Source organism: Equus caballus, chromosome 1 (assembly GCF_041296265.1).
Source record: "Equus caballus isolate H_3958 breed thoroughbred chromosome 1, TB-T2T, whole genome shotgun sequence".
In the NCBI taxonomy this organism is placed as follows: Eukaryota; Metazoa; Chordata; class Mammalia; order Perissodactyla; family Equidae; genus Equus; species Equus caballus.
The window spans coordinates 87,401,939-87,427,399 of NC_091684.1; the positions used below are offsets into that span (position 1 = coordinate 87,401,939).

The 25,461-nt window shown below is 47.2% G+C and overlaps 1 protein-coding gene across 8 annotated transcripts in view; it reads left to right on the forward strand.

Moving 5' to 3' along the window:
- Positions 1–5,263: 5,263 nt before the first annotated feature.
- GNG4 (G protein subunit gamma 4) overlaps positions 5,264–25,461 on the forward strand; it is a 70,597-nt gene continuing 50,399 nt past the window's right edge. For 2 of the 8 annotated variants that reach the window (XM_070228946.1, XM_023647103.2), the window contains exon 1: positions 6,842–7,073. Coding sequence is in view for 1 of the 8 variants with exons in the window: in XM_070228915.1 (XP_070085016.1) it covers positions 5,947–6,169 (223 nt within the window). In the remaining 7 variants the exon portion in view is untranslated. Of the gene's footprint in view, positions 5,661–5,833; positions 6,170–6,841; positions 7,353–25,461 lie in introns of those variants that run through there. The other 6 variants (XR_011423713.1, XM_070228915.1, XM_070228923.1 and 3 more) reach the window with 6 other exon arrangements.

The window sequence follows — 25,461 nt, forward strand, 5'->3', positions numbered from 1 at the left end:
CATATCTGACAAACCCACAGCTAATATCATACTCAATGGAGAAAAACTGAAAGCTATCCCTCTAAGAACAGGAACCAGACAAGGATGCCCACTGTCACCACTCTTATTTAACATAGCATTGGAAGTCCTAGCCAGAGCAATCAGGCAAGAAATAGAAATAAAAGGGATCCACATTGGAAAAGATGAAGTGAAACTGTCACTCTTTGCAGATGACATGATTTTATATCTAGAAAACTCTAAAGTATCCACTAAAAAACTTTCAGAAACAATAAAGGAATACAGTCATGTCGCAGGATACAAAATCAAGGTACAAAAATCGGTTGCATTTCTATACACTAACAACGAAGTAGCAGAAAGAGAAATTAAGAATACAATCCCAGTTACAATTGCAACAAAAAGAATAAAATGCCTAGGAATAAACTTAACCAAAGAGGTGAAAGATCTGCACACCAAAAACTATAAAACATTGTTGAAAGAAATTGAAGACACAAAGAAATGGAAAGATATTCCATGCTCTTGGATTGGAAGAATTAACATCGTTAAAATGTCCATACTTCCTAAAGCAATCTATAGATTCAACGCGATCCCTATCAAGGTTCCAACAACATTTTTCACAGAAATAGAACAAAGAATCCTAAAATTTATATGGAACAACAAAAGACCCTGAATAACCAAAGGATTCCTGAGAAAAAAGAACAAAGCTGGAGGTATCACACTCCCTGATTTCAAAATATACTACAAAGCCATAGTAACCAAAACAGCATGGTACTTGCACAAAAATAGACACACAGATCAATGGAACAGAATCGAGAGCCCAGAAATAAACCCACACATTTATGGACAACTAATATTGAACAAGGGAGCCAAGAGCATATGATGGAGAAAGGAAAGTCTCTTCAATAAATGGTGTTGGGAAAACTGGACAGCCACATGCAAAAGAATGAAAGTAGACCATTCCCTTACACCATGCACAAAAGTCAACTCAAAGTGGATTAAAGACTTGGATGTAAGACCCAAAACCATGAAACTTCTAGAAGAAAACATAGGCAGTATGCTCTTTGACATCCGTCTTAGCAGCATATTTTCAAGTCCCATGTCTGACCGGGCAAGGGAAACAAAAGAAAAAATGAACAAATGGGACTACATCAAACTAAAAAGCTTCTGCACAGCAAAGGAAACCATCAACAAAAAGAAAAGACAACCTAACAATTGGGAGAAGATATTTGCAAACCTTATATCAGATAAGGGGTTAATATCCAAAATATACAAAGAACTCTTACAGCTCAACAACAAAAAAACCAACAACCCAATTAAAAAATGGGCAAAAGATCTGAACAGAGATTTCTTCAAAGAAGATATACGGTACGGATGGCCAACAGGCATATGAAAAGATGCTCAACATCATTAGCTATCAGGGAAATATCAGGAAATTTGCATTTCAAATCAAAACTACAATGAGGTATCACCTCACTCTGGTCAGAATGGCTATAATTAACAAGACAGGAAACAGCAAATGTTGGCAAGGATGTGGAGAGATGGGAACCCTTGTACACTGCTGGTGGGAGTGCAAACTGGTGCAGCAACTATGGAAAGCAGTATGGAGTATCCTCAGAAAATTAAGGATAGATCTACCATATGCTCCAGCTATTCCACTGCTGGGTATTTATCCTAAGAACTTGATAACGTAAAGGCATAAAGATACCTGCACCCCTATGTTCATTGCAGCATTATTCACAATAGCCAAGACTTGGGAGCAACCTAGGTGCCCATCAAGGAACGAATGGATAAAGAAGATTTGGTATTTATACACAATGCAATACTACTCAGCCATAAGAAATGATGAAATCTGGCCATTTGTGACAACATGGATGGACCTTGAGGGTATTATGCTGAGTGAAATAAGTCAGAGAGAGAAAGTCAAATACCATGTGATCTCACTCATAAGTAGAAGATAAAAACAACGGCAAACAAACACGGAGCAATGGAGAATGGATTGGTGGTTACCATAGGAGAAGAGAGGGGAGGGCAAAAGGGGTGATTAGGCTCACATGTGAGGGGATGGACTATAATTAGTTTTTGGGTGGTGAACATGATATAATCTAGACAGAATTCGAAATAAATTATGATGTACATCTGAAAGCTATATAATGTTATAATCCAATGTTACTGCAATTAAAAAAATAAAATTAAATTTGAAAAAATAAAAAATAACAAAAATAAATTTTAAAAATAATTTTTAAAAAATTACTAGATATGCCAAGAAATAGGAAAATGTTACCCCAAATAGGAGAAAACTCATTTGATAGATCAAGAAAGGAAGGAAATTATGGAATTCACATAAAAGTATGTTACAGTGGCTGTTATAAATATGCCCTGGGGCCGGGCCCGAGGCCAAGTGGTTAAGTTCATATGCTCTGCTTCGGTGGCCCAGGGTTTCAACTGTTGGGATCCTGGGCGCAGACATGGCACCACTCATCAAGCCATGTTGAGGCGGCGTCCCACATGCCACACTTAGAAGGACCCACAACTAAAATATACAACTATATACTTAGGGGATTGGGGAGAAAAAGGAAAAAAAGAAGAAGATTGGCAATAGTTGTTAGCTCTGATGCCAATCTTTTAAAAATAAATAAATAAATAAATATGCCCAATATGCTCAAGGATATAAAGAAAAACAATTCTAATGAGCAAAATGGAAGATTAAAAAAACTGAATGGAACTTCTGCAGATAAACATACAATTTCTGAAATGAAATTTTTTTTAGATTTTATGTTTTTTTAATTTCCAGTTTTATTGAGATATAATTGACATACATCACTGTATAAGTTTAAGGTGTACAGCATAACGGTTTGACTTACATATATTGTGAAATGATTACCACAATAAATTCAGTTAGCACTCATCATCTCATACAGATACAACAAAAAAAAAAAAGAAAAAAAAACAAAACAGTTTCCTTGTGATGAGAACTCTTAGGATCTACTGTCTTAACAGCTCTCCTGTGTATCATACAGCAGTGTTAGCTGTGGCATCATGTTCTACACTACGTCCCTAGTACTTATTTATCTCATAACTGGAAGTTCGTACCTTTTGACCATCTTCCTCCAATCCACCCCCTGCCCCAGCCCCTGCTTCTGTTAACCACAAATCTGATCTCTTTTTCTATGAGTCAGATGTTTTTGTTTTTTTCAGATTCCACATATAAGTGAGATCATACAGTGTTTGTCTTTCTCTATCTGGCTTATGAATTGAAAATTTCACTTGACACTTCAGAAGAAAGGACCAGGGACTGTGATGACATGGCAGCAGAAACTATCCAAACTAAAATAGAGAATAAGGAATGTTTTTAGGGCCGCCTGGTGGCACAGTGGTTAAGTTCACATGTTCTGTTCGGCAGCCCAGGGTTCACCAGTTGAGATCCCACGTGCAGACATGGCACCGCTTGGCAAGCCATGCTGTGGCAGGCATACCACATATAAAGTAGGGGAAGATGGGCATGGATGTTAGCTCAGGGCCAGCTTTCTCAGCAAAAAGAGGAGGATTGGTGGCAGATGTTAGCTCAGGGCTAATCTTCCTTAAAAAAAAAAAGTTTTTAAATGAACAGAGCTTCAGTGACTTGTGGCACAATATCAACTGGTCTATCACATATGTGATTGGAGTCCGAGAAGGAGAGGAGCAAGAAGGGGCCAGGAAAAATATTTAAATAAATAATGGGTAGAAATTTTCCAAATTTGATAAAAATTATAAATCTACAGATCCAAGAAGTCCAATGAATACCAAGCATAATAAACACACACAAAAAAACTACACCAAGTCACCTCATAATTATACTGGGAAAAGCAATGGTAAAGAGAAAATCTTATAAACAGCCATAGAAAAAGAATACATTACATGCCAAGCAACAAGGGTAATAATAGCGCAGATCTCTTACGAGAAACTATGCAAGCACAATGGATTGACATCTTTAAACTGCTTCAATCTGTCAACCTAGAAAAAGATCCCTCAAAAATGAAGGCAAAATAAGACGTATTCAGCAAACAAAAGCTGAGACCATTCATCATCATCAGATCTACATTACAAGAAACATTAAAAGATGTTCTTCAGGCAGAAGGAAATGATACCAAATAGAAATTTTGATCTTCACAATGAATGAAGAGCATCAGAAATGGTAAATATAAAAGATTTAAAAAAAAATCATTTCAAAATTTCTTCAAAAGAAAATTGACAGCTTAAAGCAAAAATAATAATGTATTGCGGGGTTTATTATATATGTAAAAGGAAAATATGACCAAAATAATACAAAGGATGGAGGAGGGGAAATGGAAGCATATTGGTGTAAAGATCTTATAGTAAATAAGAAGTGGTATAATGTTATTTGAAAGCAGACTGTGGTAAGTTAAAGATGCATATTATAAACCCTAGAACAAGGAGAAAGAGAGAGAGAAGGATATAAGCCAATACTTGAGATAATGGAAAACTAAAGTATACTCAGCTAATTCAAAAGGAGGCAGGAAAATGGGAAAGAAAGACAATACGACAAATAGAAAACAAATAGCAAGATTGTAGATTTAAACACAACCACATGATCATTACACAAGAAGTAAAAGACCTAAACACTCCCATCAAAAGGCAGAGTTGTCAGGCTGAATGAAAAAGCCACATCTAACTCTATGCTGCCTATAAGAACAGAGAATCCCACTTTAAGAATAAAGACAGGTTAAAAGTAAAAGGATGGAAGAAGGTACATCATGCAGACAGCAATCTACGAAATCTGCAGTGGCTTTATTGATATCAGACAAAGAAGACTTCAGAACAAGGAATATTACCAAGGACAAAGAAAGGAAAACAGGTGTCCAGGGTCCTGGAGCCAGGTGTTAGGTGATTGTAGCAGAGCTGGGTGATGGACAGAATCAGAATCCTCTGGAAGGCTTAAAACACAGATTGCTGGGCCCCACACCCAGAGTTTCCGATTCAGGGCTGAGGTGGGACCTGAGAACGTGCATTTCTAGTTTCAGGGGCTGCTGATGGTGCTGGTCTTGGGATCCACTCAGGAACCACTGGCTTAGACTTGCCCTCTTTCTTCGCTTTAAAATAGACATAATCTTACCTTAAGGGATAGTGTAATAAATTAGGTAAAATAAGGAAATGAGGTACCTGGAAATGTAGACATTGGTTTCCCTTACAATAGATTAATTGGAATTGATTGAGATGGCAGTTGGGATAACAGAAAGCTAAGGATTCTGCCCTAGCCATCCAATTGGCGGGGGGGGGGGGGGGGTGGGGGTGGGGGGTCATCGAGTCAGGAAATACAGGAGAAATCGATTTTGAGGTGGAAATAATGAGCCCAATTTTGGATTTATCGAATTTTAAATGCAGTACCCACACATCTTCTCTTTTTTCAAAAAAGGTCAGTGCTGTGGATATTTGCTGCCTTAGTCATTTTACCATAGTTTAATTCTGTGCCTTCAATGGGCACTTCTAAGCTGTGAAAAAATCTACGTGAGATGTTAGCTGGCCCCAGGTGGGCCCTTCTGAACTCTGTATTTGCTTCCTATCAAACACTCGGAGTTGGGACGGCGCGCATATGTCTGAGGCAAATGTCAAGTCAATGGGGATCAGACATCTAAGAAACAAGTCATCCTTATGTCATTTACGGCAAGGTATGGCTGCTGATGGTGGGTGAGGACGGCGAATGTATTTCCTAATTGTCAGCCATGATTTTATGTTGTTTTTATAAGGGAATTAATATAGGCCTCCTTTTCCTACCAATCTTTCTAAGCCTGCTTGAAATGTTTTTGTGGCTTCTCTATTCCAAAGCTTTTGTATTCTTTTACCAGGAGTTGGAAAATGGAAGGCGCTTAAGCTGTTTTTCCCTAAAGGAAGAGGGCTGTAATAATTAAGAGGTTTGAAATATCTCTATCGCAAAACGCTCACAGTTCAAAAACAATGAGTCGCCGAGGATTTCCCCGAGGAACGGTTTCTGCTCTCCACGAACACTGGGAATTTGTTCCCGCCTTCCTGGTCGCTGCCCGGACCGAGGCAGCTGGCCGCCCGGTCTCAGTCCCGAGCGTTGGGCGTGCTCGGCAGTCCCTTCATTTCCCGTTACTTAGCAACGTCAGCGTTAACCTCCGCCGGGTAAGCGGAGACAATGCCCCGGGAATTTTCACAGGTATTAAGCATTTCGCCCCTCACGGCCCTCCTTGGGGGGAATCCTTTTATTCTTGGAGATGGAAGGGAACCGGCCGCGCCCAGCCTGGCTTGTCCCTGGAGCCAACCCCCAGGCAAGGAGGAGGACTCCGGAGGCTCCTGCTCCTGACTCCAGAGGGGACCGCGGTCCGGGACCCCCTCCACTCCCCGACCTCCCCTCCCCCAGCCCCCGGGCGACGCGCGCTTCTGGAGGGGCGCTGGGCTGGGCGGGGACGCGTCACCGGGCGGGGTCGCGGGGCCGAGCGGGGAGCGCGCGGAGCTGGGCGCGGGGGCGGGGGCAGGGGGCGCAGGGCGGGCGCGGAGCTCTGGCGCGGGAGCCCCGGTGACGCACCAGTGACGTCGGCGGCGGCGGGCGGGATTTCCCGGCCCCTCCCGGGCGCCAGACTAGACCCTGGTGCGGAGTGGGCGCGACCAACGTGGGCGGGAGGAAGCGGGGCCGGGGGGCGCGCGCTCGGCGCCCTCAGGGCATGGACGTCCTCCTGCAGCCCGGCACGGGGGGCTGAGCGGGCAGAGTACTTGGCGTCCGCTGACTCCGCTCTCAAACTGGGCACCGGCTCGGCCACCTGCGCCCCCTCGGCCTCGCGTCGTCTGTCCTCTGCCCGGGCGGGGAGGCGCGGGGCGGGGCGGGGCTGGTGACGCGGCCCGGAGACCCCGGGGCGGCGCGGGGCGCGAGGCGCGCGTTTGCACCGCGAACCCATCAGCGGCGAGGCGCGCGGGAGCTGGGGCGCTGAGCCGGAGCCCCCCCGCCCGCCAGCCCCGCGCCCGGATGAGGAGCGATGCCGCTCGGTCTGGCCGCCCCCCGCGTGCGCCGCGCCGGAGACAAAGCCCGCGCCTGAGCGGCTCCCTCGGCCCGCGTCCCCGCGCCGGTAAGTGGGCGCCCGCCGGGGAAGGAATTGGCACGGCCCTTGCTCCAGCGAGCTTGGGGCGAGCCGGAAACAAAGGCGGGACTCGGGCGGGAAAGTCTCTGGAACTGGAGAGACGATTCTGGTGCCCGTGTCGTCCTGCAGCTGTCAGTGCAGGCGCGCGAAGCGGGGACTGTGATCACCCCGGGCGCCCGCACAGGTGGGCGTCGGCGCCCGGCGCTGGCAGGTGCGGGGCTCCTCGAACCCAGGACCTTCCGCCGAGCCCTGGGGAACCCAGCGCAGGTTTGGACAGACTCGGAACGCTTGGGGGGTCTCGGGGGTCGGGGTAGCCCGATCTCTGCAGCTTGAGGCGGGAGAGGCTCCTGGGGACCCCTTTCCCATATGTAGGTCACGGAGCGTTCGCTGTTCTCTCGGCAGCGACGTCCCCCGTTGAAGAGGACCGTAATGGAAGGGATGGAGTGGACAGGTGGTCATTTTATTTGGGGACATGTTTTTGGCGAGTGCCTGAAGAAGCCCTCTTGATTCCCCAACCCCCCGGGACGCCTGCCTCGAGAGCAGTCCGGTGGCGATAGTCCACGACAAGGCGAGGGCTTGTCCCCCCGCACCCCGCCCCTTATGGCGTCTGTCCCCGAGGCTGGTGCTGAAATGGGCTGCACTCGCGGCGTGCGCACCCAACGGCGTTGGGGGAGCTTTGGTTTAATTTTTTAGTTGCCCTACAAATAATAACTGGAGGGTGAGGTAGGGGGGCAGAGGTGTGGCTGGAGAAGACTTCTTAATATGGGAGGATTTACTTATTTTTGTGTGGCTTGGGCTAGGGTGTTAGGAAATCCAAAAATGTTAAAGTTTGATCAAGTGAGAAAGTGGATCGTGGACACCAGATCTCCCACCGTCTTCCCAGCTCTCCACCGCTGTCGGTTCTCTTCTCTTTCTGTTGTCTCCCAGGACTGTAAAAGGCTGGCACAGGGCCGGCCGTTTGGGTGAGAGCAAAAGGCCTCCTGGGCAGCACTGGTGTTCCCCGTTAAAACGTGTCATCCCTATCATCTGCTCCTGAGTCCTCACTGTGATGCGTCCTTCTCACAGTGGGACAGGAAAATTCAGTGGCAGATGCCTCAAAGCGGCAGCGAGGGAACCTGGGCTCTGTGGCTGGCTTCTTGATTCTTTGGGGAAATCCTTTTCGTGATTTTTGCATGCTGCGGGGGAAGAGAGGCACGCTGCCATCTGATCTGGCCCTGTTCCCTGCAGGAGGCTACTGTGGGAACACCCGAGGTGATAAATGGAAAGCCTTTTTCAGTCCTGAGAAGCAAGACACTATACATGTAAACTATGAATTATTTTTGAGGTGTGGGGTTGGCTCAATTATCAGTCATGATAAGAGATGGATATAGCATATAATAAATAGCAGGTGTTAATGTAAAGGCAAGGTTTATTGTGATGCTTTGCTAATTAATGAGTAGCCTCACCATGGGGTTATTAGGCTGAAATGACTATTTAGGACAATGGGCTTCCTGTTTGCTCCTCCACCCACACATGGCTCCAATCCTCAGCCTCCTTAAAATAAAGCTGCCCAAAGGAAGCCTGTGGAAGATGTCTGGCCAGCTGAGAAACAGCACAGCAAAAGGGTCATTCCCAGTAGTCCCATGATTGCCTAGGCAATTTCCTTTAATGTTTCTCATGCAAATTGATGGTAGAGAAACCAGGAAAAAGCTTTTCCTGTATTCGTTTTACAGTTTTTAAAGCCAAAATGACAGTCCCCAACGTCCCCAAATCTCAGTACATTCTTCGACATGGTGGAACATCAGGTGGGACTCGGGCGCTGTCATCCCCCTGGTCCCTGGGGAAGCAAGTGCCTGGTGGCCGTCTCAGGAGGACGGGGTGGTGCTTTAGGAGTGATGGTGTATAATGCCACACACACGCACATACACATACACACACATGCATACCACACAACTACTGCTTACTGAGGAAGGCAGCCAGATGGCTGAGAAAAGGCTGAAGTCTCCAACACAGATCCTTGCCATTTATTTATAGCCGGGTCTCACATTTTTCTTACCTCGTCTCATTGCTGTTCTACTTGAAGAGGGGAGAATGTCTAATAATGCAATGATGTCAGTAGATTACCCTTTTTCTTCATGGCATTTTGAAACAATGTTTTTAAGATGTTACCTGGTTTGCTCTCAGAATACCTTTATGAGCATATACTATTATCTACTCTTGCAGGTTTTCCTTTTTTTATTTGGTGTTTTTATTCACTCCAGATGTCCTCAGGCATAAAGAGAATTATTATTCAGGTAGAGATTATTTATTCAGTTTTCTTAAACCAGAAACTGAAATTTAACTTAATGCGCAAGAAATACTACAAAAATATCCTTTCAACAGTAGCCAGCAAGGGTATTTTAACTGAAAATCAGAGAAGCTAAATGAATATCAGAAAAGAAAACATGGAGATCAGTTATAGAAATTAGCATAATCCTACTGAAAATTTTTAACTAGCTGGTTAAAAGCATATGAAGAATAAACCAAATATCTTAAGTAAATGATCAGAAGTGAAAACAAATGCCAATAAAATTTCCATTAAGGGAAGGAAGTAGAGACAAGAAGTACTGCGGAAAGGAAAAGTGAGGGCAGAGAAAACAATGGGTGCTTAAAGAGGGATCAGTTCAGGAAGCTAGCTGGAGCGTTCAGATCACTTTAATTGTCATGGAGCTTTTGTTAGGTCAAACGGCAGCTGGGGTGCAGTCAGTTTTCCTATGGTACTCGGCAGACAAAATGGCAGATCTTGTGCAGATGGGGGAGTTGGGGTGTGTTGAAGATATGGTGCTTGTGGAATTGGCCCTGGGTGTCCAAGGAGAAGTGAGGACGTCTGTGTGGCTGTGGAGAAGCTTTTCCTCCCTCAAGCCCTAAGGTTCCTGGCTATCTTTGAGCAGGTCACCAAGGCCCAGCTTGAGAGGACCAGATGGGAGGGAGCCCAGGTTAGCTGGCATCTTGGAGGGGGGTTGGGGAGAACGCTTGGCTTGGGCTGGATGCATTCTGTGGATGATCTCCTTTAACCCTCACACCATACCTGCCAGGCTTCTCCTTAGCAAAAAGCAATGGTGACTGCTAGTGTCCTTTCTGTCCAGGAGTGTTTGGTGGGTGGTAGTGACTTTTTTAGCTAACCAAGGAAAAGCATATACAAATCGGAAGTGAGAGCGATGGAGACGTGTGGAAGAGAAGAAATGGTCAAGTGTATGGAGACACCCCCCCCCCCAACCCGGACCAGGGAGTGTGCATGTGCTCCTTTCCCAAAGGAGAGGATTTCTTCCTAGATTTCTCAAACCATTTTCTCTGGGTGACTGGGTTGGCACTCTCTAGTGGGACATGTGCTGTGAGACTGAGGAAGAAAAAAGAAGAGAGAGAAGAAATGCTTTAAGCATCCCTCTGGGGCCCAAGTCGTCCCCCCCTCCCCGCCCCGCCCCCGCCAAGGAACACTTGCACAGCCCGGAGCAACAGCCCTGGATCGCTAACTGGCACTAACTGTGCTTTTCTCCTTGGTCCCTGCGCTTCCTCCTGGCGCTCAGTTCTCGTTGACAGCTGTGGGGCCTTCTCTTCCATCCCCTCCCCACGGTCACCACCAAAGTAACAGGGGCAGGGCGATAACAATAGGATGTAGGGAAACATTTGTAATTGTTTTAAAAATTCTTCTTAGAACACCTCTACAACTACAGCAAAAGGTGTTAAGCTGAAAAATAAATGTGCTCCCATAGTCGCCAGCCGAATTCAACTGTATTTACTTCTTCCTGTGTTTCATCACACAAATATATGAAATGAAGAGATTTTTACCCAAACTGTGCAAGTATGAAGGTCCAAGTAGGAGAAATGGAATTAGAGAGCAAGGGAACATTGAGAGGGGGTAGAAAGCAGAGCAGCGTCCGGAGACTGCTGAAGGCAGTGTGTTGTGAGCGGGTTATTCTCCCTGACGGCCAGCAAGCTCTGTGGCCCAGGTTCTAGACACAGCTGGAGAGGCAGAGACAGGGATGGCGGATGGTGGGGGGTGGTGCCAGGACTCTGTCTTCTTGGGGGTCAGGCTTTTGGAGGCATAGGGCACAGCAGTTTGGCAGCAGTAAGGGCTGGGGCAGCCTGATTTTCTGACTGCCCACTGCACACTCCCCATACAGCAAGGTCTGCCTCCCAGCTCAAGCAACAGAGCCCACTTTTTTTTTTTATTGGGTGTACAACGTACTGGTTCAATATTTGTATATATTGTGAAATGATCACCACAGTAAGTCTAGTTAACATCATTCACCATAGTTATAACAATTTTTTTCTTGTGATGAGAAATTTTAAGATCTATTCTCTTAGCAACTTTCAAATGTGCAATACAGTATTATTAACTATAGTCACTATACTGTACATTACATCCCAAGTACTTGTTTATTTTATAACTGGAAGTTTGTACCTGTTTTTTGGTGAGGAAAATTGGCACTCAGCTAACATGTGTTTCCAGTCTTCCTCTTCTTGCTTGAGGAAGATTGTCCCTGAGCTAACATCTGTGCCCATCTTCCTCTATTCTGCATGTGGGACGCTGCCACAGCATGGTTTGATGAACAGTGTGCAGGTCAGCACCTAGGATCTGAACCCCGAACCTTGGGCCACCAAAGCAGAGCACGCAAACTTAACCACTACACCACTGGGCTGGCCCCAGAAGTTTGTACCTTTTAACCACCTTCACCCATTTTGCTCACCCTCCACCCTCTGCCTCCCATCTGTTCTCTGTATCTAGGAATTTGTGTTTTTTGGATTCCACATATAAGTGAGATCATATGGTATTTGTCTCTCTCTGTCTGACTTATTTCACTTAGCATAATGCCCTCAAGGTCCATCCATGTTGTTGCAAATGACGAGATTTCCTTCTTTTTTATGGCTGAATAATAGTCCACTGTATATACACCACATTTTCTTTATCCTTTCATCCATCGATGGACACTTAGGTTGCTTCCGTGTCTTGGCTATTGACATAATGCTGCAGTGAACATGGGGGTGCAAGTGTTGTTTCCAGACAGTGTTTTCATTTTCTTCAGATAGATACTCAGAAGTGAGATAGCTGGATCATACAGTAGTTCTATTTTTAATTTTTTAGGAACCTCCATACTGTTTTCCATACTGGCTGCACCAGTTTACATTCCCACCAACAGTGCACAAGGCTCCCTTTCGCCACATCCTCGCCAACATGCGTTATCTCTTGTCTTTTGATAGTAGCCATTCTAGCAGGTGTGAGGTGATAGCTCCTTGTGGGTTTGATTTCCATCTCCCTGATGATGAGTGACGTTGATCACTTTATCATGCACCTGTTGGTCATCTTTATATCTCCTTTGGAAAAATGTCTGTTCAGATCTTCTACTCATTTTTTAATCTGATCATTTTTTAGCTATTGAGTTGTTTGAGTTCTTTATATATTTTGGATATTAACCACTCATCAGATATATGATATACAAGTATTTTCTTCCATTCGGCAGGTTACCTTTTCATTTTGTTGATGGTTTCCTTTTCTGTGTGGAAGCTTTGTAGTTTGCTATAGTGCCACTTGTTTATTTTTGCTTTTGGAGTCAGAGCCAAAAAATTACCATCAAGACTGATGTCAAGGAGCTTGTCGCCTGTGTCGTCTTCTAGGAGTTTTATGGTTTTAGGCAAGAGCCCACTTTTATATGCCCAGAATCAAAACACTGATACACCATGGAAAGAGCTGTGTTTTCTCTCTCAGTACATGCTATTGGGACATTCTGGCAGCCCAGGACCCTCACAGACTGAGTCTGCTGCTAGAGGACCGCTTTTTATCTGTGGGACCCACTATCAGAGTGGCTTCCACCTTCCCATCTTTCCTTATCTATATGAGGCCCCAGGCATACCCACAAACTGGTGTCCTGCCTGGAGTGTTTTTCCAGCCTGATTTGGGGAGACATCTGTCCTGTCCTGTTGCTCTGGTTTACCTGCTGTGCATATCCTTGATGGAAGCTGTGGAGGAGGGAAAAAACTTCTCCTCTACCCTCTTAGGTTTAGTGTCTGAGGCCTGTGAATTAAACTAACAACAGGAGAGATTAACAGGAGAAAAGAGCCAGATTAACAGAAGAAAAGGTTTATTACACATGCACACAGGAGCTTCACAGAAAAGAAGAGAAAACCCAAAGAAGCTGTTAGGTTTAAGAGGTTATGCACTATTTTAACAAAGGGAGATACGTAATGGGAAAGTGACAAGACAAAGCAAAAGAGGTTTGAGCTTCTAGGGGCGGTAAATTATGGGAAGGTGACTGTATGGGGAAACTAATGGAAGATAAGGGTCATTTTAGTAAGGTTTGTTTGTGTGTTCTTGGTGCTGGCTTTCTCTCTCCAGTGATGATGGTTGTTTTCCTCCTCCTGGTGTGGGAGATGGGAGGCAGAGCACCTTCACAAAGGGACATATATGTCCTGCTTCTAGGTAGAAAGGGGGAGGCCAGAGAGTTCCTCCCTTGTCTGCTGTTGCTTAATTGCCTTCAGCTCAAAATAGTCCTTATGCCAAAGTGGCATGTTATGGGGTGGTATATTCTGATCCTCTTCAGATTTCCAGCAGGACCTTTCCTTGGCAGAGTCTGGACCCATAGCCTGTGGCATGCTAAACCAGCATGAGTAATCCCCATTTGGTTAGTTTCTGTTTGTCAATCTTGGGAAAATTCTGTTTTCTCTGGCCCAGTTAACTTCACTTACAGCCCAAGGGCTCCACCAGTCTGTGGATGCTTATTTCTCCCCTGTCGCCTGTGGGGCCACGTGGACAGGGGAGGGCCGCCTCCTGGCTAAGGAGACAGGTTACTTAGGTGTGCAAGTGCAGGTCTGATGGTTATCAGGAGGAAGCACGTGTTATGGGGACGTAAAGACACAGTCAGGCTTCTGAACTCTTAACGGCAGTGGTGGGTTTGGAGTGTGGCCAAGAAGGGATGATGGTGGAATCTGAGTGGAGAATCCCAAAGTGTCGAGCCTCAAGGGAAATAACAAAGCAAACTGACAGTGACGTCAGCCACCAGATTGTTTCTGGAACAAGGTGAGGTATAGGTACGTAAATTGGCCTTTGTCAGCATCCTGCACTCCCTTCTTTAGCTGAATTTTATCCAACAGGGACAAGGTCACCGGAGTCTTCTGCTTATCTAGCCCTCTGGGTACCTGGGTGGACCCCTTCTGGGTCTGCCCCACCCCCCACCCCTGTCCCTGTCTCTGAGTGGCTTTCCCTCATCACCCTTCCACTTGGAGTTTGGTGTATCAGCACTCTTCTCCACCTGGCTGATCTTGTAGAACTGACTCTTTTTGGCTTCTTCCCGATGGACCTTTCCATGCTTGCTCTGTCTACACTGCAGTGAATGTGCCCACGGCCACCGCTCTGTCGCATCTCTGTGTTCTCAGAGCTGTTAGAAGAGGTTGGACAGAAGCATCATGTGTCCAGCACGGGGAAGCAGCCCGACACCCCTGAGTTCATCTGCTCTCTAATGGGTCAGATTCCTCTGAACTCCACAGTTTCTCTCCAAACCCTCTCCTTGTGCTGGAATATGTTATAGTAAATAGTGTCTGAAATAAGTCAATCATTTGCCTGGACTCAGGCACATTTTTATGAAATAGAAATTGTCTTTGTCATGGGATTTGTTGTCACAGAGTTCTGCCGATCCTCACCGTGACCAGTCTTCCTGGGGTGTCAGCCTTTCTCCAGTTTTCCCATGCATTACTGCTGCCAACCAAGTTCATCGTCAGCGCTGGATGCCGTGGAAGGACTGTTTCAATGATGTATTTTGCCGAAAGCATTGATGCGTTCCTAAGAGACTGTATGTAAACCCTCAGTTTCTAAGACATTCATTTACTGAACATGTGACAAATACCTGCAGTCTGTGCACCAGATATTTTAGGCTCTGACGATATAAAGATAAATAAGACATAGTCATGCCGTTGACAGAACTCATAACCTGGAGGGGAAGATGTGTGTGAAAACAGTGTACCCACTGCTCGATTAGTGCCGTGACAGACCTGCTTCAAGTGCTGTGGGAGTGATGATAATGGGCACATTAGTTCTTCCTCAGAGCAGTGGGATGGGGGCCTGACAATGGAGGTCATGTCTTAAGCTCTCCCTGGAAAGCTGAGTAAGATTTTACAGTCCACACAAGTAAGAAAGGGCTTCCCAAGCAGAGGGACCAGCATGTGCAAAGGCCCAGAGTTGTGAAAGCACAGGGGGGAGAGCAGAAAAGGCAGATCGGAGTCAGGTTATGAAGACTCTTGGGTGACATATGGAAGAGTCTATTCTGTGACGAATGGGGATCCAGGCCAACTGTTCAGCAGAAGCAGGATTTAGGAGGTGCTAGCCTTGGCCCTCTGGCTGTGCCTGCTGTGTGGGGCAAGTCAGAGGGCCGAGGCAGGAGAGGGAGGGCAGGGAGAGCTGGTAAGGCTCCACTGCAGTCCACCCTGGAATGCTCAGGCCTTCACATCCGTCGACATTGCTCTGACCAGAAATGGAGGGGAAAGGAGGCTGGTGTCCAGGGAGCCCAGGGTTTCCAGTGTGGGCCCGGATGGAGAGGATAATGTGACGTGGTTGAGTGAATGGAAGAGGAGGAGCAAGTTGGGGAAGTGGAGCGAGGGTATGACGTGCTGGTGAGGAGGTGCCATCCAGGAGGGGCGGAAGTCGGGCTGGAGACAGAGACTGAGGAGTCGCTGGTCCCCGGGTGAAGCCCTGCAGCGGGGGCGGGGGGGGGGGGGGGGCGCTCCAGGTCATGGTAAACAAGGTAGGGAGGCTTCAAAGAACAGATAGGAAGTTTGGGCAAAACAAAAATTATTCTGTAAATTAGGTGAGTTTTCATGTGTCGAAGTCCCTTAAAAGGGACCGCCTGCCCAGCAGGCCCTGCAGCTGCTCGGCCCGCCCATCTCTGGGAAGCCGCAGTGACTTCCCTGGGTGACTCATTCTCTCTGTGCTCCAGCAGTGGCAGCCCTGCTTCTTGTTTATGAGTCCTTTGTCCCCCTGATGCTTCTGGATTTGCTCTGATGCTGCTCGCACCACCTCACACTGTGTGTTGACGTCGGAGATGACAGTTTATGAGCCTTTGCTGAGGGCTTGTCTCTACCTAAGGATGAGTTTTTGGTTTATGTTTCTCTCAAACCTCCTGGTCACCCTCGACCCACCACCACACCCTGGTGGACGGCTGGGCCCTGGCCTTGCTTCACCGTAACCAGGGCAACTCACAGAAGGCCCCTGAGCTCGTCCTGCCTCTGGTTCTTCCTGCCTTGCCTTCTCCTGGACCTCTGCTGTTAGCTGTGAAACACGCCCAGGTGGGGTTTTCTCTTCTTCCTCACACCGTTTGCTGGTTTTCCTCACTGTGCTTTCTAAGTGCTAGGGACATAGCAGTGAACAAAAGCAGGCGGTGGAGGGGAACACAAAAAATCCCTGCCCTCAGGGAATTTACATTTTAGTAGAGGGATCAGACTTATAATAGTAAGTCAGAATTATTAAAAAGACAAGATATAACAAATGTTGGCGAGGATGCGGAGGAAAGGAACACTTATACGCTGCTGGTGGGAATGTAAATTGGTGCAGCCACTATGGAAAACAGATGGAGATTCCTCCAAAAATTAAAAATAGAACTACTATATGATGCAGCTATTCTGCTTCTGGGTATTTATCCAAAGAACACGAAAATACTAATTTAAAAAGATATATGCACCCCTGTGTTCATTGCAGCATTATTTACAATAGCCAAGACTTGGAGACATCCTAAGTGTCCATTGATGGATGAATGGATAAAGAAGATGTGGTATATATATATATATACATATATATATATACAATGGAATACTACTCTGCCGTAAAAAAGATGAAATCTTGTCATTTGTGACAACATGGATGGACTTTGACGGTATTACACTAAGCAAAATAAGTCAGACGGTCAGAGAAGGACAGATACTGTATGATTTCACTTTTAGGTGGAAGATAAAAACAACAACAAACAACCACATAGATAAGGAGAACAGATAAGTGGTTACCAGAGGGGAAGGGGGTTGGGGGAGGGCGAAAGGGGTAAAGGGGCACATGTGTACGGTAACAGATGGCAACTATACTTTTGGTGGTGAACACACCAAATATAATAAATTTTATTTATTAAAAAAAATCACATATTCTGTGGAAAAAAACGTGAGAAAATCAAAAGTAATTTAAATAAATAAATTAATAAATAAGCATCTTAAAATGTAATCAGTGCTTGGGAGAAAAATAAAACACGGAAGGGAGATAGGGAATGCCAGAGAAAGGGGGTTACAGCTTTTCAATAGGCTGTTCGTAGGACTTCCTCGATTGATCCAACATTCGGGTGACTATGCAAACGACTTGTCTGAGAAGTGTGGAGCCAGTGCAAACGTGATGGGCTGACAGATTATTTATGCTCAGCTGCTTTCCATGACAGCACCGGGTTTCATCCGTCCGTCTCCTCCCACCGCGCCCCAGCATACACTGTGGAAGCTGCATTTCTGTAAAGAAGCGTTTGGTAGTGTAGCTCAAGGCAGAGGAAGGAAGTGTTAGCAAAATAAGGTACAGGATGTAGGTCTCGTCCGCTCCACCACAGCCTGACTGTTCCGTGGAGGCCGCAGCAATCTAGAGACTGGGCGGATGGCCGCGCGGCTCCTGATGCACCAGGTGCCAGGAGGAGCCGAGAGAGGCGGGAGCCCTGAGCCAGAGGAGTTGGGCCCGCCCCAGAGCCCTCCGGAGGGTGCGCCTGAGAGGCTGGATCGAAGACCCCGGGGTCTGGACGATCTGGAGCAGAGGGCGCCTTCCATCCGCTCTGGGTGCTGGACGCAGCTCAGCAGGAGCGGTTTCCCAGCGTCTTGACGTGTGGCCTGACGGGGTAGCAGTTAGATTGTCTAGTTTTGGGCTGCAGTAGCTGTGCCTCCCGTTTTACATGCCTGTTTGGGAAGCATATTTGTAGCACAGTCTGGCTGTAAAATTCCGGGCCGATCCGGCCGTGGCCCCGAGCCTGCTGCGCGGCGGAATCACTGCACAGTTGTCACAACTACTGCATCCTGCCTCGCCGCGGCCGGTCGGGCTCAGCAGGGCGGGGCTCGGGCCTGGGAGTCTGCGTTGCGAGTTTTACAACCCCTGATGATTTCTGCAGAATGAGTCCTTCTTTCTTGTGTCGGATAACCTCCAAATGACTTAAGCGTCCCCGGCCCCGTTTTCTCTGCCTGCCCTTCACGCCCCTCCTGGAGCTGTGAGACGGTGACTCCCAACAATGCCATGTGGCTGACACCCCTGCGGGAGCCGGGTCTCCTGTAAGGCCGAACACATGGATCTGTTTTCCCCTGCTCTTCACGAGAGAGCCTCCTTGATGGGGAACCCGGCTACTCACCCTGAAGAGCTGCCTCTGCACAGAGCACCATGGCCCCCAAATACAGACTTCCCGCCTCCCCCGCCCCCTGCAGGTGGCAGCTTGGTGGTTCTGGGCACCGGCAGGTGTGTGAGCCTGCATCCAGCCTTGTTTGCTGTGGCGTCAGGAAGGACTGTTAGTCACTGAGGAGACGTGTGAATGCTGCTGCCCACAGCAGAGATAAGTGGAGGAGCTCCCAGCTCTTGAAGGATGTACAATCCAGCGAGGGAGACAGAGGATGATAACAGAATTAAGAACAGGTCTCACCTGAACACAGCAGGACCCAGACCCAGCCTGGGTCGGGGAATGTTCCAGAAGGAGCTCTCAGGGTTTGGCCAGATGAAAGGGTTGGGACAGAGCCCATGAGTGGTGAAGGCTTTCCAGGCTGAGTTGCTACTTGAGCAAAATTTAAAAAATAATAATAATAGAAGCTAACATTTATTGAGTGGTTACTACATGCCAGGCTCCGAGTGTCTTACATTGCCTTAAGTCTTTATTCCTTCACAGTTACTGTGCTAGGAAAAATAATGGCCACACTCTAACACCTGGAACCTGGGAATACGTTTCCTTGCAGAACAAAAGAGATTTTGCAGGTGTGGTTAAGTTAAGAATGTTGAGATGGGGCAATTACCCCGGCTTATTTGGTGGGCCCGGTGTAATCGCAGTGTCCTCATTAGAGGAGGACAGGAGTGTCGGAGAGGTTGGAAGAGGCTCAGCTGCTGGCTTTGAAGATGGAGGAGTTGCGGTGAGCAAGGAATGCAGATGGCCACTAGGAGCTGGAAAAGCAAGGAAACTTCCTCCCCCAGGACATCCCCCAGCAGCCCTGCTGACCCCGTGGACTTCTGAACCCTAGAACTATAAAATAATAAATATGTGTTGTTTTAAACCATAACTTTGTGCTAAGTTGTTGCAGCAGCTAAAGAAACGAGTACAACTGTTCCTCTTCCTCTGAAGAAAGCAGGAGGTGAAGTTACCCTCCCAGAGTTGCTTCGTGAGTAAGAAGCAGATCCAGGATTCCAAGTTCAGCCGTTGGCTCCAAATCCTGCGCTTGCCCACTCCCGCGTCTCGCCAGCCTCATGGGGATGAAAAAGCAGCAGTTCAGGCTGCTGGAGCTTGTCTGGGAGACAGGGAGCATCAGAAGAGGAATCCGGCAAGGTGGCCAGGCAGGAGCCCGGAGCCTGGAGGCCCTTCTCGGCCAAGTGGAGGGGGTGGCTCCTTTCTGGAGATCTGCTCAAGTCCATGCCACCCCGGGGCAGAGGTAGGCTGCCCAGCCCCCGATCACCCAGCTCTGCCAGGCACCAGGTGCGGACTGAGCTGTTTGCTGAGACAAACCTCTGCCTTTCTCCATTGTCAGATGGTTTTAAAGAACCTCCCTGGCTCAGTAATTAAGAAGAGACTCTGCTTCAGCACAGCATCCTTGTGCATTTAAAATGCTCCTATCTTCAAATGTTGCTTCTACCTCATAATTCTTTCATTCATTCTAATTATTTAGCTCTTTAATATAAAGCATTCCCCACCCCCCAGCCTTTGCCTGAAAGAAGTGGTCAAAAGAATTTTGAGGCAGTGTTTTAAGTTTTTTTTAAATATTAAACACAATAGGCATTACGTGAAACCACTACTCCAGCTACGTCTGCCTAATTTATATTCCAAGTGTTTTACAGGCTGTGCTTAGATTTTCAGAGAAGCAATAGCTAACATTTGATTAGCATTTTGTAGTTTACCAAAAGCGTTCACGCACCCTGTCCACTTGATCTTTTCAGAAATGCTAGGAGGCAGGAATTTTTATCCACATTCTTGAATGAGAAGCAAAGTCTCAACGAATTATAATCTGGCCAAGGCGCACAGCAGAGCCAGGATGGAAACTCTGGGTTTCCACACTTTTCCATTGCATCATATTGCCACAAATGCCCTTACAGGGAAATAGGGTACCAGATTCCAGGTCAGATGTGCCCCTCTTAAGTACAGAGGGAAGATGCTGGGGCATCCACATGCCACCACCTCTCATGCAGGAGGTCCCTGGGCCTTTGAGGGTGTCGTCTGGGGTAGTCTGGGTGAGGCTCACCAATGTCCGAGGGCACAGGCAGGCGTCCCGCGGAGACCCACAGTGATATGCAGGTCTGCTGGCAGGAGACCCTCGGAGAACATGGCCCCAGCGTGGGTGACATGGTCCTGAATGGCCACAGGCTGCTGCAGGCGTGGGCTCCCAGTGTGATGGAGACAAAGAGGGCACAGGCCTGTTTCTCAGTGCTAACTTCTCTCCTTACACGTGGGGCCCCCAGGCCCTGGGCTATCCTGTCCTGCTTGCTGTTCCCCCCAACACAGGTGTCCCAGGGACAGGTCAATGCTGGCCTTTCTCTGTTCTTTTTCTGGGTGCCTTTGGAGTCCTCCCTTTCTGAGAAACTGCCTCAGATGAATCAAAAGCTTTGGCCTCCAAAACTCATCCCTGACGAGGGCTTTCAGAAGCTATTTTGAAAGTAAAAAAGCAAAATACCTCTTTGTCTTTCTATTCCTGCTTTAATCATCCGAGTTCCCCTTGAGGCAACGTGGATGCCTCTGGCTGGCTGGAGAGGGCTTAGGTACAAGGAAGTGTGGAAAGAAAGTGTCAGCGTATTCTCTACACAGAGAGAGCGGTTCCCCCACCCTCGTCTGGGCTCACCTGTTCAAAGAAAGGGAGGGCCCTCAGGGTCCCCCAGAGGGAGGTGAAAGGAGGGGCCCCTGGCTGGTACCTGGGCGTCCCCTGGCAGTATGGTGAACCAGATTCTCAACCACTAACTGGCCGGTTAAAGAAGGTGAAGTTACCTCCCCTCTCCTGGCCTCAGCTTCCTCAAGGCGGTACTCAGAATTACTGCAAGAGCTCTCTGAATTCAGGGCCACACTGGGAACCCTGTGCAGACAGTACAGAATGTCATGGGTTTGTATACTGCTAATTTGCAAATGTGCATAGATGCCTTTGGGATCAATAAAATCAAAACAGATTGAAGTGTACTACTGAATTCTTTAGATCACTTTATATCTTCTGAGTCAGTAAATATTAAAAGTACTGCGATAAGAGAGGCTGCATTTTTCTTTTCAGAGGGACCTTCACGCCTAAAAGACCATTGGAACACGGTCTGCAAAACCCCTTCCATTTCTACTGCTCTGTAGTTCATTAACAGTGTTGTGTTGTGGTAAATTTTCTAAGTATACCATAAATTTATTTGCTCTCTGCCTTTCTCCACATCGCCTTCCTATGTCCGCCGCCGGCTTCGGAGCAGGAAGAATCTCTGAGCAGCCTTGCTCCCTCCACAGGGCAGTGAGTGGAGAAGCTCGGTGGGAAATTTCCAGGGGGCGGGGGTCTTCCCTGTGTGGGAGCAGAGGACAGTTCTGAGACTGGCTGTTGGCCCCTCACCCTCCCTGGCAAAGTGGGAACTAGTTAGTGACCTGTGAGACTAACTGTGCCGTCACGTAGGACGCCAACCTCAACCTTCTCTGGTTTTGAATCTCTCCCCACCCCCAGGAGAGCCTTTCCTTGGACAAGAGTTTCCTTTTATCTGCTTCTCAGATTTGGATACTGGTCTTCACGTCCTTCCCTGTTTGCTTACAGAGACGGTATGTGAACCGGACCATGTGTAACTTTTCTTGCTTTTTATAGCCTTCTCTTGGTTAGACTTCTCCCTTCTCAGGTGCCTCTTCACAACAACTAGTTGACTTCTGGTTAAAAGGAGAAATAGGGGCTGGCCCAGTGGTGTAGTGGTTAAGTTTGCATGCTCCACTTGGGCGTCCCAGGGTTGGCTGATTGGGATCCCGGGTGCGAACCTACACATTGCTTATCAAGCCATGCTGTAGCAGCATGCCACAGATAAAGAAGATGGGCATGGATGTTAGTTCAGGGCCAGTCTCCCTTAGCAAAAAAGAGGAGGATTGGCAGCAGATGTTAGCTCAGGGCTAATCCTCCTCCTCAAAAAAAAAAACGGAAATAGCTGGAGCCAGCCTCCCTGGCCACTGTCTTGCTCAGAGATTTCCCACCCTGGTCTGGCCACGTGGTTCAGGAGGCACTTTATCATCTCGGGTGCTTCACATAGGGGTGCTGGCATAGGTCAGATCAGCTAAACGGATCTGTGGTCTGTGGCTTCTTTGGCTGCTGGGAAGAGGTGGAATTTCTCTCGGCCTGCCTCAGCCCCAGCCCTGCCGTTCCCCCTACCACCTCTGCTACCTGGGGCAATTCTCCATGAGAAGCTACTTTGCAGGCATCATCATCAGGCTGTTGCAACGTTAAAGAGAAACTCTTTTCAGACTCTGCATCTTTTTTCCTGGAAAATATCCAGATTATCTTCAGGTTTACTTAATGTATGCTTTTTTTTTCGCTGCTGCTGAAACATTCTCCTCCGTGCATAGCTCACTTGTGCAACACACCTCAGTCTGTCTGCAAAGTATGAATAACCACCTTGGAGAAATGCTTCTAATGTTGTAACAGGCGATCAACAGTGTTAGCGGGTGACAGGCTCCAACGTCAGTTCTTCCTTCCTCTTTTAAAGGTGGCTGTCTTCGTGCAGTCATTCAGTTATAAATTCTCATCTCAAGTGAAAACTACATTACTGTTTTTCTTTTTTTTCAAGATCAAGCCATTAAGTTGTTACCTAAATCTCAAAAAAGTCGGGTGACGATGTCTAATATTCTACAAATTTGCTAAGTTGTCTGATTGGGTTTCTTCCCACTTGAGGCATTTTAGTTGATTCTAATCTTTTTAGGGCAAGAAGACAACAGACTGTTACAAAGGGGAAGATTGAAATGCAGAGACAGAAACTTGCTCAAAGTCATATAAGTAATCGAAAATAGAAATAGGATTAGAAGCAAACCTGCTGGCTCCTCTTCCACCCTTCTTATCTGAAAAATACCCTTTTGCAGTCGTTTGAGCTTCGTCTCCAGAACGAGCATCGGGAGCGTTCTGACTGTAATACTTCACTTGAAGGGGAATTCTCTAATTCAGCTCTGGCAACTTGCTCTGCAGCCAAGGTGTTCAGTCTCTGCACAAAAATGAAAAGCTTGTAAACTCAGCCCCGCCCTGTGTGAGGCGTTCTTCAGCTGGGAAGCAGCGGGCCTCCTCGCACAGCCTGCTGACCCTCTGCTTGGGGGCTTTGTGCCATCTCAAGGTTTATTTCAAACTCTAATGTGATCTGTTCACAGAATGAAGTTTTCTTGTCAGTGAAGTGCCCTTTTTGTTTATTTATTTTTTGCTGAGGAAGATTGGCCCTGAGCTAACATCTGTTGCCGATCTTCTCCTTTTTGTCTGTGAGCTGCTGTCCCAGCATGGCTACTGACAGACAAGTGGTGTAGGTCCACACCCGGGAACCGAACCCAGGCTGCCGAAGAGGAGTGCACCAAACTTAACCACTAGGCCATCAGGGCTGGCCCCATAAAGTGCCATCTTTTGGTTAGTTGAAAATTAATCCGTATACACCACTCTTAGAAGAATTAGAAAAAAGTAAATTACTCTGGATGTGTAAACAGCCTTAAGTCAGAAGCCACTGTGGTGTCCAACAGTGCCTCCTCCTGTGATTGCCAGCGCCAGTCCTCAGGACCACTTGCTCCAGGACTCTTGGTAATAAGGTTTCCAGTTGACAGAGCGGTGGATAAGGGGCTGTGACAATGATCCAGAGTTCCTCTCCCATAGGGTGTGTCCCTCAAGTCGGCAGGCCATGCTCATAAATGGTTCTGAGCCACGCCCACACCCCCCAGGATGGCCTTGGGGCCTTCCCATGGCCCTTGTTTATGAGAGACAGACCCACAGATGCCTTGAACTGCCATCTGGGGCTGCATTAGCCAGCAGTTTACAGACCCTGTGCTCCCACCCGAGTTACCAGGATGAAGGAAACACCTGGTCTAGCTGCTTGGCCGTGATGGGGGCTTCTACTATATGACACGGCGGCAGCAGCAGCAGGCCGTTGGTCCTCACTGACCATGGGCCGTTGTCCTAACAGCAAAGTTCAGGTGCTTACGGTACTTTGAAGGTGCCTATCTGTCAGCTTTAAGGTGCTGGTGATTTGAGGATCTTTCTGAACCAATCTCACGGAGAATTCTTAACTTTCTTGAATAAAGAGTAGTGGCCTCTTTCATGAGCTTGCGTGTGGTTTATGTGGAGTTATGTGAATGGAGTCTTCAAATATCTTACTACTATCATCTTATTTAAAAAGAAAGGGAAGGGACCAGCCCTGTGGCTGAGTGGTTAAGTTTGCGCCCTCTGCTTTGGCAGCCCGGGGTTCACAGGTTTGGATCTTGGGTGCAGACCCACACACTGTTCCTCAGGCCATGCTGTGGCAGCCTCCCACGTAGAAGAACTAGAAGGACTTACAACTAGGACATGCAACTATGTACTGGGGCTTTGAGGAGAAAAAAGAAAAAGAGGAAGATGGCAACAGATGTTAGCTCAGGGCCAATCTTCCTCAGCAAAAAAAGAAAGAAAGAGAAGAGTAGAAGTGAAGATGTGTGTAATCTGTACCAACAAATTCTAGTCCTGGTATGTACCCCAGAGAAATTCTTGCTCAAGAGATATGTGCATAACATTATCGTACAAAATAACAAAATATTGGAAATAACTAGCTCTGCATCAACAGGAGAAAGGATAAACAATATACAGTGGAACACTCTAGCAGTAAACTCAGTAAATCTCAGAAAACCGTGGGAAAAAATAATGAATAGATTGTACAATCATAGCAGATAGTCATGAAAAAGCGTGGTGAATGTTTCGTTCTTTGCTGTTTCTATGCGTAGTGGGCCTTAGATGTCCAGAAACCATCTCTTGGCCCCCTATCCATGCAGAGAGCAGATCACAGCCACCCATGGCAGCTTGGCCGAAGAACCCAGTAACTATCGGCCAAACTAAGGTCCCCACAGATAGACGACGTGCGGAGGAGCCAGTCCCTAACGCACCTGTCAACCACCCAGTCCTAGTTAACAAAATGGTGTCTCTTCCAAGAAACACAAGCCAGCTCTGGAGTCTCAAGCAGAGGGAAGATTTATTGTCAAGT